Source organism: Argopecten irradians, chromosome 12 (genome assembly GCF_041381155.1).
Source record: "Argopecten irradians isolate NY chromosome 12, Ai_NY, whole genome shotgun sequence".
Lineage (NCBI taxonomy): Eukaryota > Metazoa > Mollusca > Bivalvia > Pectinida > Pectinidae > Argopecten > Argopecten irradians.
This window is the reverse complement of record NC_091145.1, coordinates 5,881,640-5,900,443: the sequence shown is the minus strand read 5'-3', so window position 1 is coordinate 5,900,443 and position 18,804 is coordinate 5,881,640. Positions and strand designations below refer to the sequence as shown.

Genomic DNA, 18,804 nt, shown 5'->3' with positions numbered 1-18,804 from the left:
AATATTATTAATTATTTTGTCATATAAACAGATTAATTAGCAAATTTGGAATAATATTTAAGCAACAACAAAATTTCAATGATAAACAAAAGAAATCTCAGTGATGGCATTTTTGAATAAAATGCATTATAATGAAAATTGGAATAAAAGTTTATAAAATATCAATAAATATCATACATATTTATATATATGATGAAAAAGAAAAAACCCTTTATCCCAAAATATATACAAAAAAGGTTAGGCAACATAGACAAACTGCTGAGACGCACCACCATGATCCCAGTGCATGTGTACTCACCTTTTCCTACTAATTTGGAGCCCCCTGCATCTGTTCATTGAAAGTGAGGAAAAAAGCAAAGGTGTGCTGAGAGCTAAATCATACTACTAGAATAAGCCAATCACCATCAGTTTGACAAAACTAAACAGGAAATACAAAAGTATATAGCAAAGGTTTTGATTGGTCAAAAAGACTAAACAAATATGTAACAGAAGTTTTGATTGGGATAAGATTAGGAGGAGATTCTGGTATGTGGTTAAAATTTTGTTTGTTTCAATATGATTTTTAAAAATCTTTTACACAATCATCATCAAAATAGGTTAATTTATTTGTTTGCTTTCATCGAGTTTTTTCTTTTAAATTTTGCTAATTTCTTGAATGAGGAAGTTTTTATTTGAAAATTAGACGTACTTAGAATGTACGTTTCTAACTTTTGGTTGAATTCCAGAATCAAAGACCTGAAAAACTTTGAACTGAAAGGGGTAATTTTGCAACATGAATGTGACATAAACTTCTTTGAGAGCTAAACGATTCTTATTTTTCAACATCATCCTTTCCAATTGAGGGTAATCTTCCAAAATTTCCCTTTCTTCTTTATGCCTTCGAGGATTCAAGAAGGATGAGGGCATTTAAAGCTAAATTATAACCTATTTTTTTACAGAAAATGTCAACTAAAGTCAAATTTTGACTTCAAATAAATCAAGTTATGTCACATAAACATTGTGTCGATAAAGCTGATAGCAGGACAAGCTAGAATCGAGAAGAAGATTGGTTGAGGATGCTGTTCAGGTGAATCACAGAACGAAAAAAGGAATGCAAAAATGTTTCTAATTCTTAAATTTTTGTGAAAGTAGATTTTTTTATTTTTCCTGATTAGATTAAATTTCTGTCTATAGCAGGGACAAGGACATTGGAGTTGATTGCAAGTTTGAAAATTTTTTAAGAGAGTTTCAAAGTTAGGTTTGTCAGTATAACAGAGATGAAACGTCATTCTTTTATTTTTAATATTAATAATATCATGGCTTTTATAACACTATAACCACACTTCACAACAAACAACAAAACTCTATAGCAAGCCATCTTTTAAATATTAAAACTAACATGACTTCCAATATTATATTAGTATTTCAGTATCTAGACTTTAATTTCTTCCTTTCTAACTAACAAATATTTTTAAATTAAGTATCATTATTATAATCAATCTATATCTAGGTCAATTTCATAACATGAATCAATATGGTCTACAAATAGACTATGTCTACTATAAATAGTCCTCTATCTATTAATAGAACAGTATTGCATCATCAAAATTGGATCTATAAATAGATCAATATCATTGCATCATCAATAATTCATCTATAAACAGATCAATATTATTGCATCATTGTTTAATCATAAATATAAAACTAGCTAACATCAGAGGCGAGCCTAGACTAAGAAAAGCCACAATGTGTAATGTTAGGAGTTTTGTCTATACAAAATTAAAATTGATATTAATCTAATTTGTTTTATCCATGTGAAATAAGACAATGTCTTGTCCACTAGGCTAGATACCGACAAATCTGAAAGTAGCATTCTATAAATAGCAACTCATCATAACACATTCAGTTCTACGCTGCACAGAAATTGACACTTACTCTTGGTGAAAACTTCGAAATATGTCCTCTTTCCAGCAACGACTCCAGTTTTCTGGATACCTGGTCCAGTGGCGGTTACCTTGGAGGCATCGCCTGCAGCGCCCTCTACCTTCACGCAGAATGGGCTCTTCGGGATTTCTTTGTCTCCGAACTTGATGATGACCTGAGAAAAGAGAATTGTGAACGTTAAATGTCTGACTACTAAAGTGTGATTTTGACTGTAAATTTCTCACTCCACAATTTTCTATTTCAGATTTTGTCAGATTATTATCTTTGAGAGAAATAATGTTCTGTACCTGATCTGAATTCTGCATATCCTAACTTAATTCAAATGATATACAATGACAATACTATATGCATTCCACCAATCAGCTTTGTTTAAAATTCTAGCCCCAACTTTATTTTGACCCCAGCTGATGATCAAGGTGTCAATTTCGAATGTTTATATCACATTTTATGTTGACATTGTCATTATACTCGTGGACAACCCTAAACCTCAATCTTTATAGCCTAAACTCGATAAAACTGAGCAGTAAACTATACAACAGTAAAATGTTTCTGGAGAGCTAGCCTTATAACTGGACACAAAATACAAACAAGTCTCGGATATGTTTAAATCAGTAAATCTTTAGAAACTGTCTTGTCTTAATTTACAATAATTGACATGATAAATGTCTAGGGTCGAGTATTATCAATATTCCTCGACTATAAGGAAACTTTACATTACAAAACTTTACAGAAGTTCTTTCAGATTTTTACCTGAACTCCTGTAATGCTTTCCGATGGAGAACATTACTTTAAGGAATTTCTTAAAGTTAAGGGAACGTTGATGAAACTTAAGGAGGGAAGATGCTTTAATTACACGGACATACCAAGGCTTATATTAATCAAATACAGTTTGGTTCCCCCAAATGCAAACAATAAAATATTTTATTCAGAGAAACAAATAATGGAAAAACAATTGAGGCAAAAATGATGAATAGTTATCAGCTGCCTTGCGTTTCAGTAATTTAAACTTAAAAATTAATTCTATAAATGAAGAAAACTTTTGATTGAACAGCAGCCACTTGCCCTGTATTCTCCCTCCAGTTTCAGTGATTTAATATTAGAATTTTAATTTAAAGGAAGGAAATTTAAGTTTGAACTACAGCCACTTACCCTGTATTCTCCCTCCGTCTTCGGTGTGTATACACAGGAGTATGTCAGGTTTCTGTCGTTGTTGAACACACACTCGCACTGTCGGGGAAAAAAGATATCCATTTACTTTTGTGAAATAACCTCAATATGGTTAACTCAAGAAATAGGCTATTTTTAGGTTCCTCAAACTTCCTCATTCATTCGTGGATCAAGAAATCAATGAAAAAGTTGAAAATTTCATCCAACAAAATCTTACATTTTACCTCAATTTATAAATAGTTTACTACTTCTTTATCATAAAAAATATTATTTTCCTTTCCTTTGAAAGATGATCTCATTTCTAGGTCAACAGTTTATAAAGTTTACAACATATTTTTAATATGGAGTTGTTCATCTTAAATTTTCTCGATCAAACAATAAAAATGATAATTTTCATTTTTTCCAATATTTCAAACAAACAAATCCTTTAACAACTTTCCTTATACAGTATTCGAACAAATAAGCGCTCATGTCCCTATAAGCACCCCTCCCACTTTTTGAGGCCTCCATTTCAATTGCCCAGGCATAAATAAAGACCAAAACTACACAAAACTGTATAGATTTGCAATACAATTTTGTTCTATTAGCACCCTTTCATTCCTTCAATTTGTATAGGCCCTGGGCGCTTGTTGGGTCGAATACGGTATATAAACAAAATTCATTTAATAACTTTGCTTTATGTGTCATAAGTAATGATAGTAAACAATTATACATACTGTTTCTTTCTGACCCTTGGGGTTGAGCAGGACGACCTCGAGAGTTCCTTTTCCAGCACTGAATGTTTCTACGGTGAAACGAGCGGGTGCTCCAACCTGGTTACCAGTGGGCTCAAGTCCAGGACCGTAGGCGCGAACCCTGTTTGGATTGAGTCGGGGCCTGAGAGGGGCACCAGGTTTGAGCTGAGCTTTGGGGAACTGTGACAGATATGTCATCATGGAGAGCTCGTCAACCTTGGGGTTGATCATATCCTTCGGCTCAAGCAGCTGCAAAAAAATACACAAAAATTTATAATTTTACTACACAATTTAAAGTAGTCCTCAACAAGTTAAGAATATTCTACTTGACCATAACAATATTCAGAGACAGATAGGTGGTAAACCAATACCACAGTAAAAGTAAACGAACATTAATGTTCGATTAATTAACACAATTTAATTAATACTCACACTGTCACTGTCATCCTCAACCCCAGCCATTCTTATATCAATATTGATCAATTATGTGAAATTCAACCAAGATAAATTCATTTCCAAATCCGAAGCACGGAAAAATCCACTATAAACGGTGAAACTATGAACCCTATTGACAGCTGTGAAAAAATAGTGATACAAGACATGGAAAAGTCTTACAAGTGACTGTAAAATGAAGGTAGACTGATCTTTAGTCCGACAAAAACCAAAATCTGTACAAATATATGTTCACATTGTCAGTGCTTAATTGGCTGTACCAATTTAAAGAAAGCCTGGTGCTCTTACAACGAAAAAATGTGTCAAAGTTTTCCCAAATATTGAGTTGTTGGATTTTTTTGGCATATCCTAAATCTTTCAATAAATAAAATTTGAAATGAAAATGAAGAAATCCTGGTCATTGAATATCAATAGTTTTTAAGTTAATTGAATTAAATGAAAATCAATATATCAAAAATTGTTATTAAGCTAACGATACGGGTGGTAGTTGAGGATCCTTTCATTGGACACTAGGTAGTGTATTTAAATAGAGATCAATTTCACCCTACTACACTAACTCGTCATCCTCCTTTTTTTGTAAGTCAGCGAAAAAACTCTTATCGGACCTTGATCAGTAACAAAAACATTGAACTTGGGAATTAAGTGAAACCCACACTCACAAACACACAGTATGTATATTTCCTGATGGCTCAAAATCTGATAAAGATTTTTTCTTATTCAAGTTTAAAGAAACTGAATCGTTTTTTCCTTTTATTTCCAAAAGCAGACTTTAAGAATAAAGTTTGATATTATTTGAGATTATTATTTAGTACAGTATTTCATTAATTTTGTTGAGTAAACCTCATTTCTTTAGTTGAATACTCTTCATAGTAATACGTTTTATACAAGAACCTTAGATTTCTTAATTTTTTTTTGGACAATAAATAGCTTAATCTAAAATCAATTAATGTCTTTATATTTATTGACAAATAATGAAAAATGATATATTTTTCATTACTTTATATTAAAAGACACATATTACTTTACCTGTGGGACACCCAGCCATTTCTCAGCAGCATCCATGGCTTCTTTGGTGTTTTCCTTCTTTTTCTTGGGCTCCCATTTGTCCCAGTCAGGGCAGAGACCTATCAATATAAAACTCAACATCAAACTTTTCTCAAATCCATAATTTGCTTTAATATCTTTCTATTTAATTTCTTTTTTTCACATCAGAACTTTCCCTCCAAATCTTGGTCTAAGGGAGGTAACTGCAACTAAATCATTTTTGTAGCAGAAGGGAGATAATTCCGTCGTGATTAATTTGTTAACAACTTTGCAGCTTATCAACACTATAAACCATTGCACATTGTAAAAATCTCATAAACCAAGACTTTATTATCTTGTAAAAACACAAACAAAAACCAAACACATAAAAGAAAAAGTTAAAATTGATAGACAAGAAATTTGTTGGCATGGTGGATGTTTATTGAAGTTCTGCTGTGATGTAACAGCTAGGTCCTGCTGGTAGGCAAGAATAATTACTGCTCGAGCCAAAAGATTTGGTAGATACAGACAACAACTATATACCTGTAACATGTTTATAAGTTTTCTGGGCGTTGCATATAATCTATCAATATGCATACTTCCTACTCTCTGAATAACAGGATACAATATTTGCAATAAGAAAACATCTCCGGATATTTTAATTATCTCAAACAGGACCTATACTTGTTATCTGAATTTTCACTCTTAAATTGCTTTCTCATTTCCCTGATGCACTTGAAACATTATCATCTGTACCATATATGGTACTCAGAGCCTTTTTTTATCATATAAAGTTATTAAAGTAAAATTCAGATAATTTTATTAAGTTTTAGTTCTTAAACTTATTTAGGCAGATTAGGACAAAAATGTCACAATATGTATAAAGAAGAATTCTGTAAAAGCAGGTGTGTCTAACGCAAGCTAAGTTTTCCCATAGAAACAAATTTTCTACAGCGGCCATGACCTTTCGCCTCCCCACTTGAAAATAAAATTTTATTAAGGAAACTGTTATGAAGTTAAACTTTGATGGACTAAAAGGTGATACCAATAATTGACCTACATTTTTGAAGCAAAATACATTTTGATACAAAAAAACAAAAAACGTACCAGGTCCGACAGCGTCCACCAAAGCACCGATGGCCTTTCCGTCGTTCCAGTCGGTGGTAAAGTTGCGAATTGGTAGATCGGGTACTTTGCCCTGTACCCAGTTGAGCAGCCTCTGTTTGGGTGTTGGTCCACCCTCGGAAGGTCCAGGTTCTTCGCCTTCCCACATCGGCATGGAGATGGAGTAGTGGAGAATGAGGGTCCATATTAAACCGAGGATCAGTTTCAGCTTGCTGTCTACGATATCTGTACTGTCTGTAACATAAAAATCAACGGAAATTTATATATAAACTCAAAATTATTACTATTCAAATGACTACATATTAACCCCTAAACACATATGTTTAAACTCTTTTTCTTCTGCAGCTGGAAGAGTTCATTATAAAATCAAAGGGGGTGAACTATTGCATGAAAAAGTTGATCAGAGACACCTATAATATTTTCTGATCACTGCAACAATTAACTCAGAAATTTAATTAGAACCTGTTGCTTGATTTTACTAGTCTATGTTGTTAATGTGTAATAATTTCATACTTCAAAGACTGCAAGCTTTAAAAGAAATTATCACCATATATGGACGTTTAGATATGAAGCCCACCCACCTACCCCCTGAAAACTGACAGTTCCAATTTAACTTTTAGATAGTACGTGTTGATTTCTCAACATATCCGAGCTATGAGTCAAATGGTTCCTAATACCTTGCTTACAAGTGGAAAATATTTTATCAGAGTAAATAAAAAATTCTGCCTTTCACTGACGGATATTTAACAGGTATATGTTGTACCATATGATGTAATTTGAGAGAAAAAAGTGCAGGTAGCTTAGATATGCAAGGACCAATAGGTGCATAATAAGTTAACGAGAAATTAAGGAGCCGTACAGGTGTGTAGACAGGTGTGTAGACAGGAGTGTATTGGTTAACAGGTAAACCTGTATGTGTATACACACGTCTGTGTAGAGTAATATCTACTCAGCTGTGTCAGCACTAATATCACTACTTAAAGTGATGATTGGGCCCTGCTTTAATGTGATACTATGGGTTCAGAGCATTACAAATGTTGAACAATAATACACAGCTACAGTTCACTCCCTGCAGAGGCAAGCCAATATAATGTCTTATCTGAAGTCTCAGGGTAGTTCTACTGACAGGCAGTCTCTTTAGACAAGTTCTAGTATCAGAAGAGATGGTCTTTGCGACAAGTTCTAAGAAGAGATGGTCTTTGCGAACAGGTTCTACTGATCATGACATGAGGTCTTTTTAGACAGATTCTAGTATCAGAGAGTGTACTTTGGGAGGATACAGCAAACATGGTCTCTCTTAACAGGTTCTGCTGTAGTATTAGAAGGGATTATCTCATATGACAGGTTCTAATAATAGATGGCCCCTTTTAACAGGATTCTGTGTAGAAGAGAAGGGGAAACAACTCTTGATTCATGAATGATGGGTGGTCTCTCTCGGGGGAGAAAGGAGAAATGGGAGAGGATAACAAAGTGCTGGTATTTATCGTATCATGATTGTAGTGCTAACAGAGGTCTGGCCTCTCAAACATACACAAGATAAAAATAAACAATGTTTTTATGTGTCATTACACCTGTGAACACCTGTGACTGGACATTATGGGTCAAGATGGACATTCCGAGTATATAATAATGTACATTATATGTGTACTATAGTATAAAAGACAAAACAGTATAAACACTTGTGTAGGTAATCCAATCCCTGTCTGTTGAAAGCTTACAGTATCATGTACCATAACATATCAGTTTTCACATGGAATGCTGGGAATCCAGTCTAAACTGCAACCCTTATTTACAAGCAAACGACACCTCAACCTTCAACTTCCTGTACTCTCAAGGTCGTTATCTCTCCCACATGTTACATTCATTATGTAATTAACAAACCTCAGTCATTCACTTTCATCTACCTTATCAATTCACAGGTAAATTAATAGGTAAAAATAACAGGTAAATTCTTCGGTATATTAATGAGTTTTTACACACTCCTACCGTTGGATGAATCATGAGAAGACAAAAGGTGTTTTTGTTATTCAATTCGTGTTTTTGTTGAACAGACGTACTTTAAAACTATATAAATATACTCCTGTTACTACTGCACATTACATGTAACCATTTGTCGTTTCAACGCTTGAATTATTACGAACAAGTCACTCTCTTAACCAGCATTTAACTCATACATTTCCGTTTTTATAGTCCTGATAATTCTCGTTGTAATGTATTTGAAAGATTAAGATTTTTATCAATACCTGTTTGGAATGAAAATAATTTTAAAATCTGAATAAAGAAATTTCAAGATGTGAATTCCTTGTAGAAATTTTAAAGGAAATTGAAAGTTGTTCAGGACAAGGGAACCATACCCAAAGTTCTTATAAAAATATTTTTATACAGAACACCGCATTACTTTATCAAAATAATCTTGTTTGTAAACTTTATAATTGATGAATCACAATATTAATGTGGTATACTAAGTTAACACCATACGAGTGGAATGCACCGCCCACTATACCTGTGTTTACGAAAACATCAGTTCAGACAAACAGGTGTTGAAGAGTTCCGACAGTAAATCACGGGGGTGGAATAGATTACAATGATTGAGTCGAGAAATAAAAATTCGGCAACATTCCTGAATTATCTAATGATGTCATCACAACAAATACGATACTCCTTTCAAGTAATGCAATATGGCCAAATAAGGAAGTTAATTTTGCTTATATAACAAGTTTCCTTTTGAAGCGACATATATTGAATGCTGATATAGTAATTTCCCTAATAGCCTTCAAATACAGGAATCATTCAACTAAATATTCAGAAAGAAATCATTAAAATCCTTTAAAACATATAAGTAATAATACGTGTAGCACTAAGAAATGTTTCTTTACATGAAGCCAAAATGATAAAACCGTCTTCCTTTTACCACTGAAACAAACCTATATCGTCTGCCCCAATCGAGTATTTGGCACAAAGTGCAGAATTTTTTACAGCAATTTCGTGATAAGCTTCATTGCTAGTGTATACAGAGCTCAGAAAACACGAGTCCGTATTTCTGCCAATTGTACCATTCGTCTGTTGTTTATATTTCGTTACAGGATCAGAAGTAAATCAATTCCCCTGAGTCTGTGTTGTCCATTATTTATTGTATACCACGCAGGTAAATCACTCAACAGACTCTGTTAGTCATAGAAAAGTCTTTGTTCATCAAGTATATGCCAATTATACACCTAATTCTACATCAAAGTTCTTTTCTATTTAACTGTTATGATTTGGTGAGTTTGATCTATCCTTTCTAATTTTGCACTTTTGCCTAAATTTATGCATTTTCTATTTTTTCTATTATCACTTCATCAAGAATCTTACCGGCTTTCTGAGTAAAAATTCACCAATAGTACCAAGTACTTTTACTTCCTTTTGCAAATCAGAGAAAACTTACAATTATGTTTGACTCCCAAGGCAAAAAAATGGATGGCTTGATTGAAGAAAGTGAGGGTTTGGGTTAAAAAGATTACATCAAATTCTGAAGTAAACGGAAGCATGGCTGAAATAGCTCTCACCAGGGCAAAGTGACATGAGGAAATGTTTGTTATCTTTCAAATAAATCAGACATTTCGAAACAGAAATGTTTAGACAGGTATGCAGATGTTCCAACGTAAAAGTATACATAAATGTTCACACAACATTTTTTAAATGTTTAAAAATTTTATTATCAAGTCACGTCAAGTTTTGAACTCTGTCCAGTTGAAATTTGTTATTTTCCCATTTGTTCTATGAAAATAAAGATTATAAAGTAAAGTTATCTGAGAGGAACTAATTATTATTGCATTTATACTAATTATTGTTTAATTTTCCTATTTTAGATGCGAGTGGAAACAGATTCTAAATTTGTAATGTTCAGACTTAAGTAAATGATCCATTTATTGGAATATCTCAACTCCGTAGATTTATCAACGACAACATCCGATAATGAAGACCAACTTACTGTAGAAAGATATTGAATGAACATGGATAAATGCCAGAGAAATTGAATCCAAAAATTTGATAAACATAATCAGTTCGCAATACTTTAAGAATTGTGAATTCAGCTATCTTCTGGCAGACATTATGGAATACCTTTCATACAAATTTTGATCCGTGCTTGATTAAATCTCTAACCAAGTCGACTCAATTCCTCTTCAAGGGTCCAAGATTTTGGATAAAAGTCAACATGTATCAATGAAATGTTGCTATTTTGGCTTAAATTGAATTCACAAGAAAACTGATTATATTTCTCCAAATTTACAATGCTGTGCTAAGAACGAGTCTTCTCTTACTTCTCTGACCTTGACATTGAACTTCAGGTTACATACACACTTTTGTAAATATTGCAAATGTTTATAATTTCATCTTTTTTTGTTTGGGCGTGTCCTTTTTCCAATTCCACTTTCCCATTTATTTTACAACCACTTCAACTTGAAATAAACCTTGTCCAATCTAGCCTGGGATATATATATATATACTTGTTCCTAACGAAACATGAACAAATGTGAAACTGTCAGTTTGTACACAGGAAAAAATGGCTTCCACAGACACGGACCAGTACCATTTCACACCTGCATTCCATCAAGAGAAAGGCCGAGAAGCTTTCATCACCGTTCCCGCCATACAATTGTTGTTTCTGGGAGCAGACGGGCAGGATAAATATCACATCAGACAGGCAATGAGTAAATAACGGCCAGATTAAATGCAGACATTGTATTGGGTATATATCCATTACCCCATCACCAGCTCTATTGCAGACGATTCCTGTATATTTACTGTTAGCATATATGAAATGGACAGATACAAAAAGGAAAAACATGGGATACTCCTATCATAACATGCTTGCATATTTTCAATTATTTCCTCATTATCTTTAAGCACTATCTGTTGAAAACCTAAATACCTTATTATCTTTGAGAACCATCTATAATGAAAACCTCAATATTATCTTCCCTAATATTGCTACAACTGTCTACCTACATAACATACTTAACTTTGTCTGCTAGAGTTTTCTTCAAGGTCACATGCACTATACAGAAAATGGGGAGAAATTTTATTTAACCTTGATGAACACCAAGTGTATATCACATCAATTCTTCTTACAAGGAAAATTTGAAGAAAACAATTTAGAAATGAGAAAAACATCTAAATACCCAGCGTGATTCTCCATTCTTTAATCATGTTTCTTTGCGACCTTGTAAAATGCCCTTCCTAGCTAGGTGCACACGTAAGCAGTCACATAAAACTCGAGACAGATTACATTTATGTCAACTATTTACACAGTACATCATCAGTAACGACTAATGACCTCCGCATGTGATTCCAATCTGGCACCGTTTGTGGTACTTATAGACTTAGCAGTAAATACTGTCCACGCCGGCATGTGCCACCATATACCTTAGTCAGTAATAATAAAATTCTGACATTGGCCCAGCAAGTATATCTCTGTGAAAGATATTTTCAATGAAACGAGACCCACAAAAAGGCCAAAAATATATGCCTACAGTAAGTATTTTACAAGAAAATCTTAAGTTATACGATACATTACAAATATAGTAAAGTTATTCGAGGATTCTCATGTTAAAAATTCCTAATCAACTTTCTAGCTGTAGAGCAATATTACAAAAACTCTCAGGCATTCCTCGTAATATTTCATATTAGTCAAGAATGCGTACTGCATAATCTCCGAAGAATTCCAACATTTCATCATGTAGCGAGCAGAAATTACAAACAGGTGGGCAACTCCATCATAAACACCATAGCAGTGAAAATGTTCTCAGGTAAAACTTTGCAATGTCAAGGTCATTTCTTCAAAATCAATTAATATCTTAGAAATCTGAAGGTCAAGGTCATGCTTTGATCGTCTGTTTACTTTTGTATTTGAGCAGACGTAAAAAAAAAACACTTCTAATTAAGGCTTGATAAAATTGAAATGTTATCGCATTTGTATGTTCGTTAATTATAAGTAAGTAGGTCATCTTAACTGAAATGCTAATTAATGAATTCATGAATAATGATTAAGCAAGGTACCACGCTAAAAATGAATGTTAGCTATGCAACAAATGTTGGTACATACATGATGTAAAGGTATGAGTAACGTATCAAAAAAAATAAATCAATCATAAAAAACGATCTATATCAGGTAATTGATTTCATCACGGAGGTTTATTTATAAACTAGTTACTATACAACATGTAAGCATACATGTATCAATTCTCCTTTAGTCTATAAAATGACAAACTGAATTTTGTTTATTTACAATTACACACCAATTCATACCAAACATTCTACACATATTTGTCAATTCAGCAATTTTTATTACAAGAGCGTTTTCACATTTTATCTCGTAACAAAGGTGCATTAAACACTTAACAATGTCGGCCACAAACAACAGTAGTATGCATTGTGATGGAGTCGGCAGGGAAATACTAGTCACCGCCATTTTACTTCTATCGCCAGTTACAGTAGTCTAAGGTCAAAAGGTCGTCAAGTTTTCATTCCGAATGTAAGGAGTGTGGTTAAATCTAGTCGGCCTGACCATCGCCTGGTTTACCACTCAGCCAAGTGGTCGGAAGTTTGTCAACAAATACCAAGTGGTCACTATATAGCTAGTTAGCAGACGACCATCGTTTCAGCAGACGACAGCAGTTTCACCGGAAACAAATATACATGCTGCTGTGCATAAATGCTTCAAAATAAAAGCATTGTTGATGAAATAAGACCTTATTTGGTTATCAATTGGAGAAAAACTTGTTAGGAATTCTGAACACAAATGACTTTAAACAAGTAATTATTATGTAATTAATCCTATCCAATTTCACACACCACTAACTTTAAAATTCAAATTTAAATGTTCAAGGGAAGTTCAAGCGGTACAATTTTCCTAACTTGAACATGCAAGGAAATGACATATTAAACTCCAGCATTTCCTAAAATCTTTATCTGTACTAGGTAACATTTCACCATACCATATAATAATAAACTTATACTAAACCTTTAATATATGTAAACCACAAAAATCTCAAATGTCAAATGCACTGATCACTGGTACAATTGCATATGATAGGGAAAAGATATGATCTGAGTTTGTAATATATATCATGTGAAATGCACATTTCGACTATCGAGACTGCACACATGTATACTAGCTGGCTATGATAAAATGTATCCAATGATATTCATAGCATCCTGTGTATTTATTCTGTGTCATGTGCTGAAAAATCCTACTATTACATATCATTTAAAACATTTTTAGGCATCAGCTTCAGAATGGTTTCCTAGTTTTTTTGATAGATTTAGGCCAAGAATTTGGTCAGGAATTCAGAGAATGTGTGATGAGCTGAGGAAATGAACAGGAAGATAGATCTACCAAACGTTGGTACATTTACCATCGCATCATCACCTACACTAGAAGGTTACAAATCATCTGTGGAGTCTAAATATACTACCAGGAGGCCTATAAATACACCATCCCCTGGGGTGTGAATTTAATAATAATCCTTATAGGTTTGTTAGCCAGCTAAGTATTTACCAAAAGCCCTCTACCTCTGGATCACAAGTTCGAATCCCATGTGGGCAGTGCTATATGAAGCTGACCAGAGGTCAAATTGGTTTTTTCTCCTGGTACTCTGGCTTTCCTCCACCTCCTAAATCCAACACATCCTTTTGTTACCCTGGCTGTTAATAGGACGTAAACACAAACAAACAAACAAATTATAAGATCAATATATGGATATGGAATACCTTTACTGTACGATATCAACTCCTACTGCAAAGAAATGAAGTAAAAATCAACCTTGAGTACAAAGATGCCACCTTGAATAAACTTCAAAGAAGATTTCTGCAAAACATGGTTGGAGTTGTACAGACGTTTCAACAAGTCTATCTTTACAAATTACATCATAAACAAACTTAGAGACCTTTTCAAGATAGACGTTCTACGTGAACCATTCCAACTTATCAGGGGTGCATAGATGTTGCACAGCAGAAGAGGATTCAACTTTGAATTGACCCGAAAGACCACACACTGGTGCAGCCAAACACGACAACTGATGCGTTTGGGTATTCAGTATTCACAGTGCGTACACCTTCCTCCCCTAGGACCATCCTAATACTAAGCCATGCATGTAAGATGCATCATATGTGCAGCACATCATACCAAAAGATAAGAGATTTCGACAGCTCTTCGCACAGTTCACTGGTAACGACAATAAATTGACATTTGATAACCATGTACATATCTGTCATCGATACAGCCATCTTGTTTCCTGAATGTAATGTTATTACTAGAACTTGATGGTAAAAACCAGTCATGGAAAATTTAAACTTCTGAATTATATACAGAAAGTTGAACCTGTGTATTAATCAAACATAAAAACTCCAAAAGATTAATTTGATTCATGATAGCTGGATAAGACAATTTTCAGTCATGGTTTTTTTTATTTTTTTTTTTAGTTTTTATTCATTTATTTTGACAGTTTCAGCAACACAAAGTAAATTTTCACCAGATTCACTGATCTGCAATGTTACAGATGGGGCAAATGGATTGTTTTAAAAAATCATTAAATATTTCAACAAGAGAAAAAATAATTCAAATAAAAAAAATGTTTATAATTTGAATTATTTTTTCTCCTGGTGAAATAAAAAATATGTTTATAACGAAAAAAAAAAAACAGAGTTTGGAGAATCTACAGTTGTTGTTGCGTAACAAACGAAAACCACTTGAGTCTGATATGGTTCCTCCAAAGTAGAGACGCATTCCTCCTTGAGACGTACAAGTTTACAATTCCTTGTGGGCGGTTTGCTATTAAAACAGCAATGAACGATCTGTTAAAATCAGCATTTTATTGCACACCTGTAACTGGCATTTTTTATCGGTCTTCGATAGACACACATGTAAGTACTGCAGATATATACAGGTACCTATGTGTTCTGGAACCACTCCCCCGTGAGATATAAACTCCCCCTCCCCTCTTCTAAATACGCCCCCACACAGCTAGGTCTTTACTATCCAGGTGGGTGGTAGGTTTTAGGGGCCAAAAAAACATCCCTAAATGTATGTTCTAGAAGCTAAATATGTGTAACTGCAAATTCAAAATACATGTACCAGTTCATGTACATGTGTTTTTTACAGACCCATTTGTAGATTTTAACTTTTAATAATCCCTAAACAAACATTCAAACTTTTAGGACTTAAGAGCACTCTGAAATGACAAGACAAGAAAGAACTAATGTGAATGCAATAGGGCCCCATCTTCGAAAAACATTGTAAAAGTTACGAAATTAGGCCAATGACAGAAAAACATAAATCAGACATATACACCCAGGCAACTCTTTGCAAAATCTACCTGGAATTTCATCATTTTCGTGTCAAATATTGTAAAACCGGTCTATTATCTATCTATTCAAAACATCCTGGGGACTTTGAATAACACAAATCGAGCCGAATGTCCTGAGGGAAATACCTTATAAATACAGATAGACTTGATACCAGAGATACCAGAGAGACAGACATTCTCGCCTGACAATAATGTAGTAAAATACCTCAACTTCAGATAGATCATTAATTTGTTTAAGATGCTCCACAGCTGACAAATGATGTTTTTTCACTATCAAAAACAGAAGCAGACGATTTAGTATTTTTCTACAGTTACAAAAGTTACGTACTTTACACAATTACCACCATTGAAAAGAGCTTCTAATTTTACTTCAAAGTAAAAAAATGAAAAATAATTCATTGCATCCCGAAAAAATTCCGTAGCACTATATCCTATATGGAATGAAGTCCTAATTACGCATGCACCAAAGGCAAAATAATTTATTTTATATTAGTTTTTGTGTTAATTAGACAGATATATACACGATTACACGCCAATTATTGTTTAAATGATGAATTTCATTTATGCTCTGTCGGCGATGGAGCATCTTTAAATTGTAGTAAATATCTCTAAATTATATTGTATTTCAACATCAGCAAATCTAAAATGATGATAAACGTAACAATGTATAACATGTGTATATAAATTCAGAATATTACACAAAAACATCTTCATTCTCCCTATAACCTAAATGGACAGGTCGAATATTCCCATCAAAGTTATTATCAGATTTGATTCCATTATTTTACAGGGGTAGATATATAGATACCATAAAGTTAATTAACTACAATAACAGTCTATTACAAACTAATTTTCCCTAAAACACTCTAAAATACCCTTTTGGAGTATTGCACTTGATGACCTTTAAACTTTTGCAGACATTTAAAATATTTACAATCATGCATGCTCATCTTACTATATCTTCCATATTTATTTGGATTTACTTTTCAGTAATATTTTCCAGAAATGAAAGTGAGAAATTTCCTATCTGGAGCTGTCTGTCAGTGTCCCTAATCACTACCAAAATATCAAAGTAAAGAACCGCCTCAATCTGATGCTATAGAAAATGTAGACATGTTTATTTACACTTAAGTTGACCAGGACGATTTTGTTGGTGTTAGGAGAAACATTTCAGGACCGATGCCAATTTCTAACGAACTCAAGGTTCCGGCTCATAGACAGCTTCAAATTGTGCTTATCTTGTCTAAAACTCAATATGTGCAAGCTGGGATGTCATGTGAGATAGAAATATACACACAGTTGCAGTTCTTAACTTCTAGTCTGATCTCATGATCAATCTACAATGTTCTAAAATGTGATTTAAGCTTTCCTACTAACCATCTAACAAATAACTGTGTGAAATGGGTGATTGAGTCTCGATAGCTACAACTGCAAGCTGCCATTTTCCTGATTCGTAAGAACAACATTTCAGTAGAAATATATCTTTAAAAGCCACTATCATTTTTAACTCATTGATCCCTATAGATAGTTTTGAGCTCTTCTAATTCAAAGGATGGAACAGTCCATTATAGATTTTCAGGGGTAAAGGAGTTAAAAGTAAGAGACCAAGGACATCACCTTGGTAAACACCTTGAAATAGTCAGAAGGATTTTTTTTTAATACTGACATTTGGATTGAGATTTAAAAACCAAATTTCAGTGTTTAACACATTGTTTACAGTTGGAACAGTTTCATCACATATTTTATGTTAAAATATTCATCAAGGGAATAAATAACCAACAATCTGCAAAATTCATCAAAATATCTTCAACATTCAAACTTAAAACCTACAAATGATGACCGATCCCTGATTTTGTTGTTACTGAATGTCATACAATGCCTGGACGTTATACAATGACTGGACACTGCCCAGGGGGTCATCCTAATCAGTGGTCACTTATCAACAAGATCACACATTCAATGACAGCAAACAGCTTCATACATCTGATATACATGTATATAAACCCTTTGCTAATAAAACCATTGTAAAATTGTACACTATAAAACAGCCATTACAATGTTATTAACCCTCTCAGCTTAATTCCTATGTTTTCTCCACGATTTCTACAATTTCAGCAAGATCTATATTGACCAATATCAAGTTTTCCTCAATTTCTAGTTTTCCTCTAAGTGGCAGACGACACCTTTGCTAACTTCCAACTGGAGCTACATCTTGTGGTTGTCGAAGCAAGGCAATAATGATATAGTAGCTACTATATATACAGGTATTGGATACAAGTCAAATTAGGTCTGAATTTCCACCTAACTGACTTCTACGTACAATACTTTTTTTTATGAAGGAACACGATATTCAAGCTAGACCAGTTTGACATAAGTTAAGCCAGTGAGCTATTGCTTTGCCCAGTAGGAGATCGGTGACCTGTTAAAACCCTCGACAGATTAAAATATCTGGGGCCTATATATGACAATCCCGTTTACATTTGTTTGATGTTTTACAAAAGTCTTACTACATCCACTCTTTGAAAACTTTTGACATCATATGCCCTTTAATGCACATTGAATTTTGATTTGTAAAAAGAAGACTCAAATACTTTTTTTTCTGTAAATCTGCTTTGCTTGCATGTATGTATATGTTTATGATTCTTTAATTCACAAAGAATTGTATGTATCGAATGAAATTCTGAATTGATTTAATTCATCGCATATATATCACAAACTTCACAGAATGTAAGCTACAGATATAGTGTAGCCCCATACAAGTGTAATAAATTACGATGACTTCACGACACCATGCTGTTTTCGTTTCACCTGAAATGATACTATTTATTGACATCTTCATTCAACGTGATATATCGACGTTTTTTATCAAAATAAATGGCTGCTGTCTAATTAACACTGTGCCTATTGACTCATCGTTCGTCAATTAAAATCCGATTTAAAAACGTGAACTGTCTGCAACTATTATACAACAGTGTATTTTTAAAGTCTCTGTTTACAAATACAGATATCTTTTTTCGATAAACTCATATTTC

General features: G+C 33.5%; 1 protein-coding gene across 12 annotated transcripts in view; it reads right to left on the bottom strand.

Annotated features, from left to right (window-relative positions):
- LOC138336802 (filamin-A-like) overlaps window positions 1-18,804 on the bottom strand; it is a 134,968-nt gene that overhangs the window by 66,179 nt on the left and 49,985 nt on the right. For 10 of the 12 annotated variants that reach the window (XM_069286373.1, XM_069286372.1, XM_069286370.1 and 7 more), the window contains exons 3-8: window positions 6,408-6,659; window positions 5,304-5,401; window positions 3,807-4,073; window positions 3,073-3,150; window positions 1,915-2,077; window positions 299-328 (exon numbers count right to left, since the gene is read on the bottom strand). In XM_069286373.1, coding sequence (XP_069142474.1) covers window positions 299-328; window positions 1,915-2,077; window positions 3,073-3,150; window positions 3,807-4,073; window positions 5,304-5,401; window positions 6,408-6,659 — 888 coding nt within the window. The remainder of the gene's footprint in view (window positions 1-298; window positions 329-1,914; window positions 2,078-3,072; window positions 3,151-3,806; window positions 4,074-5,303; window positions 5,402-6,407; window positions 6,660-18,804) is intronic. The other 2 variants (XM_069286375.1, XM_069286380.1) reach the window with 1 other exon arrangement.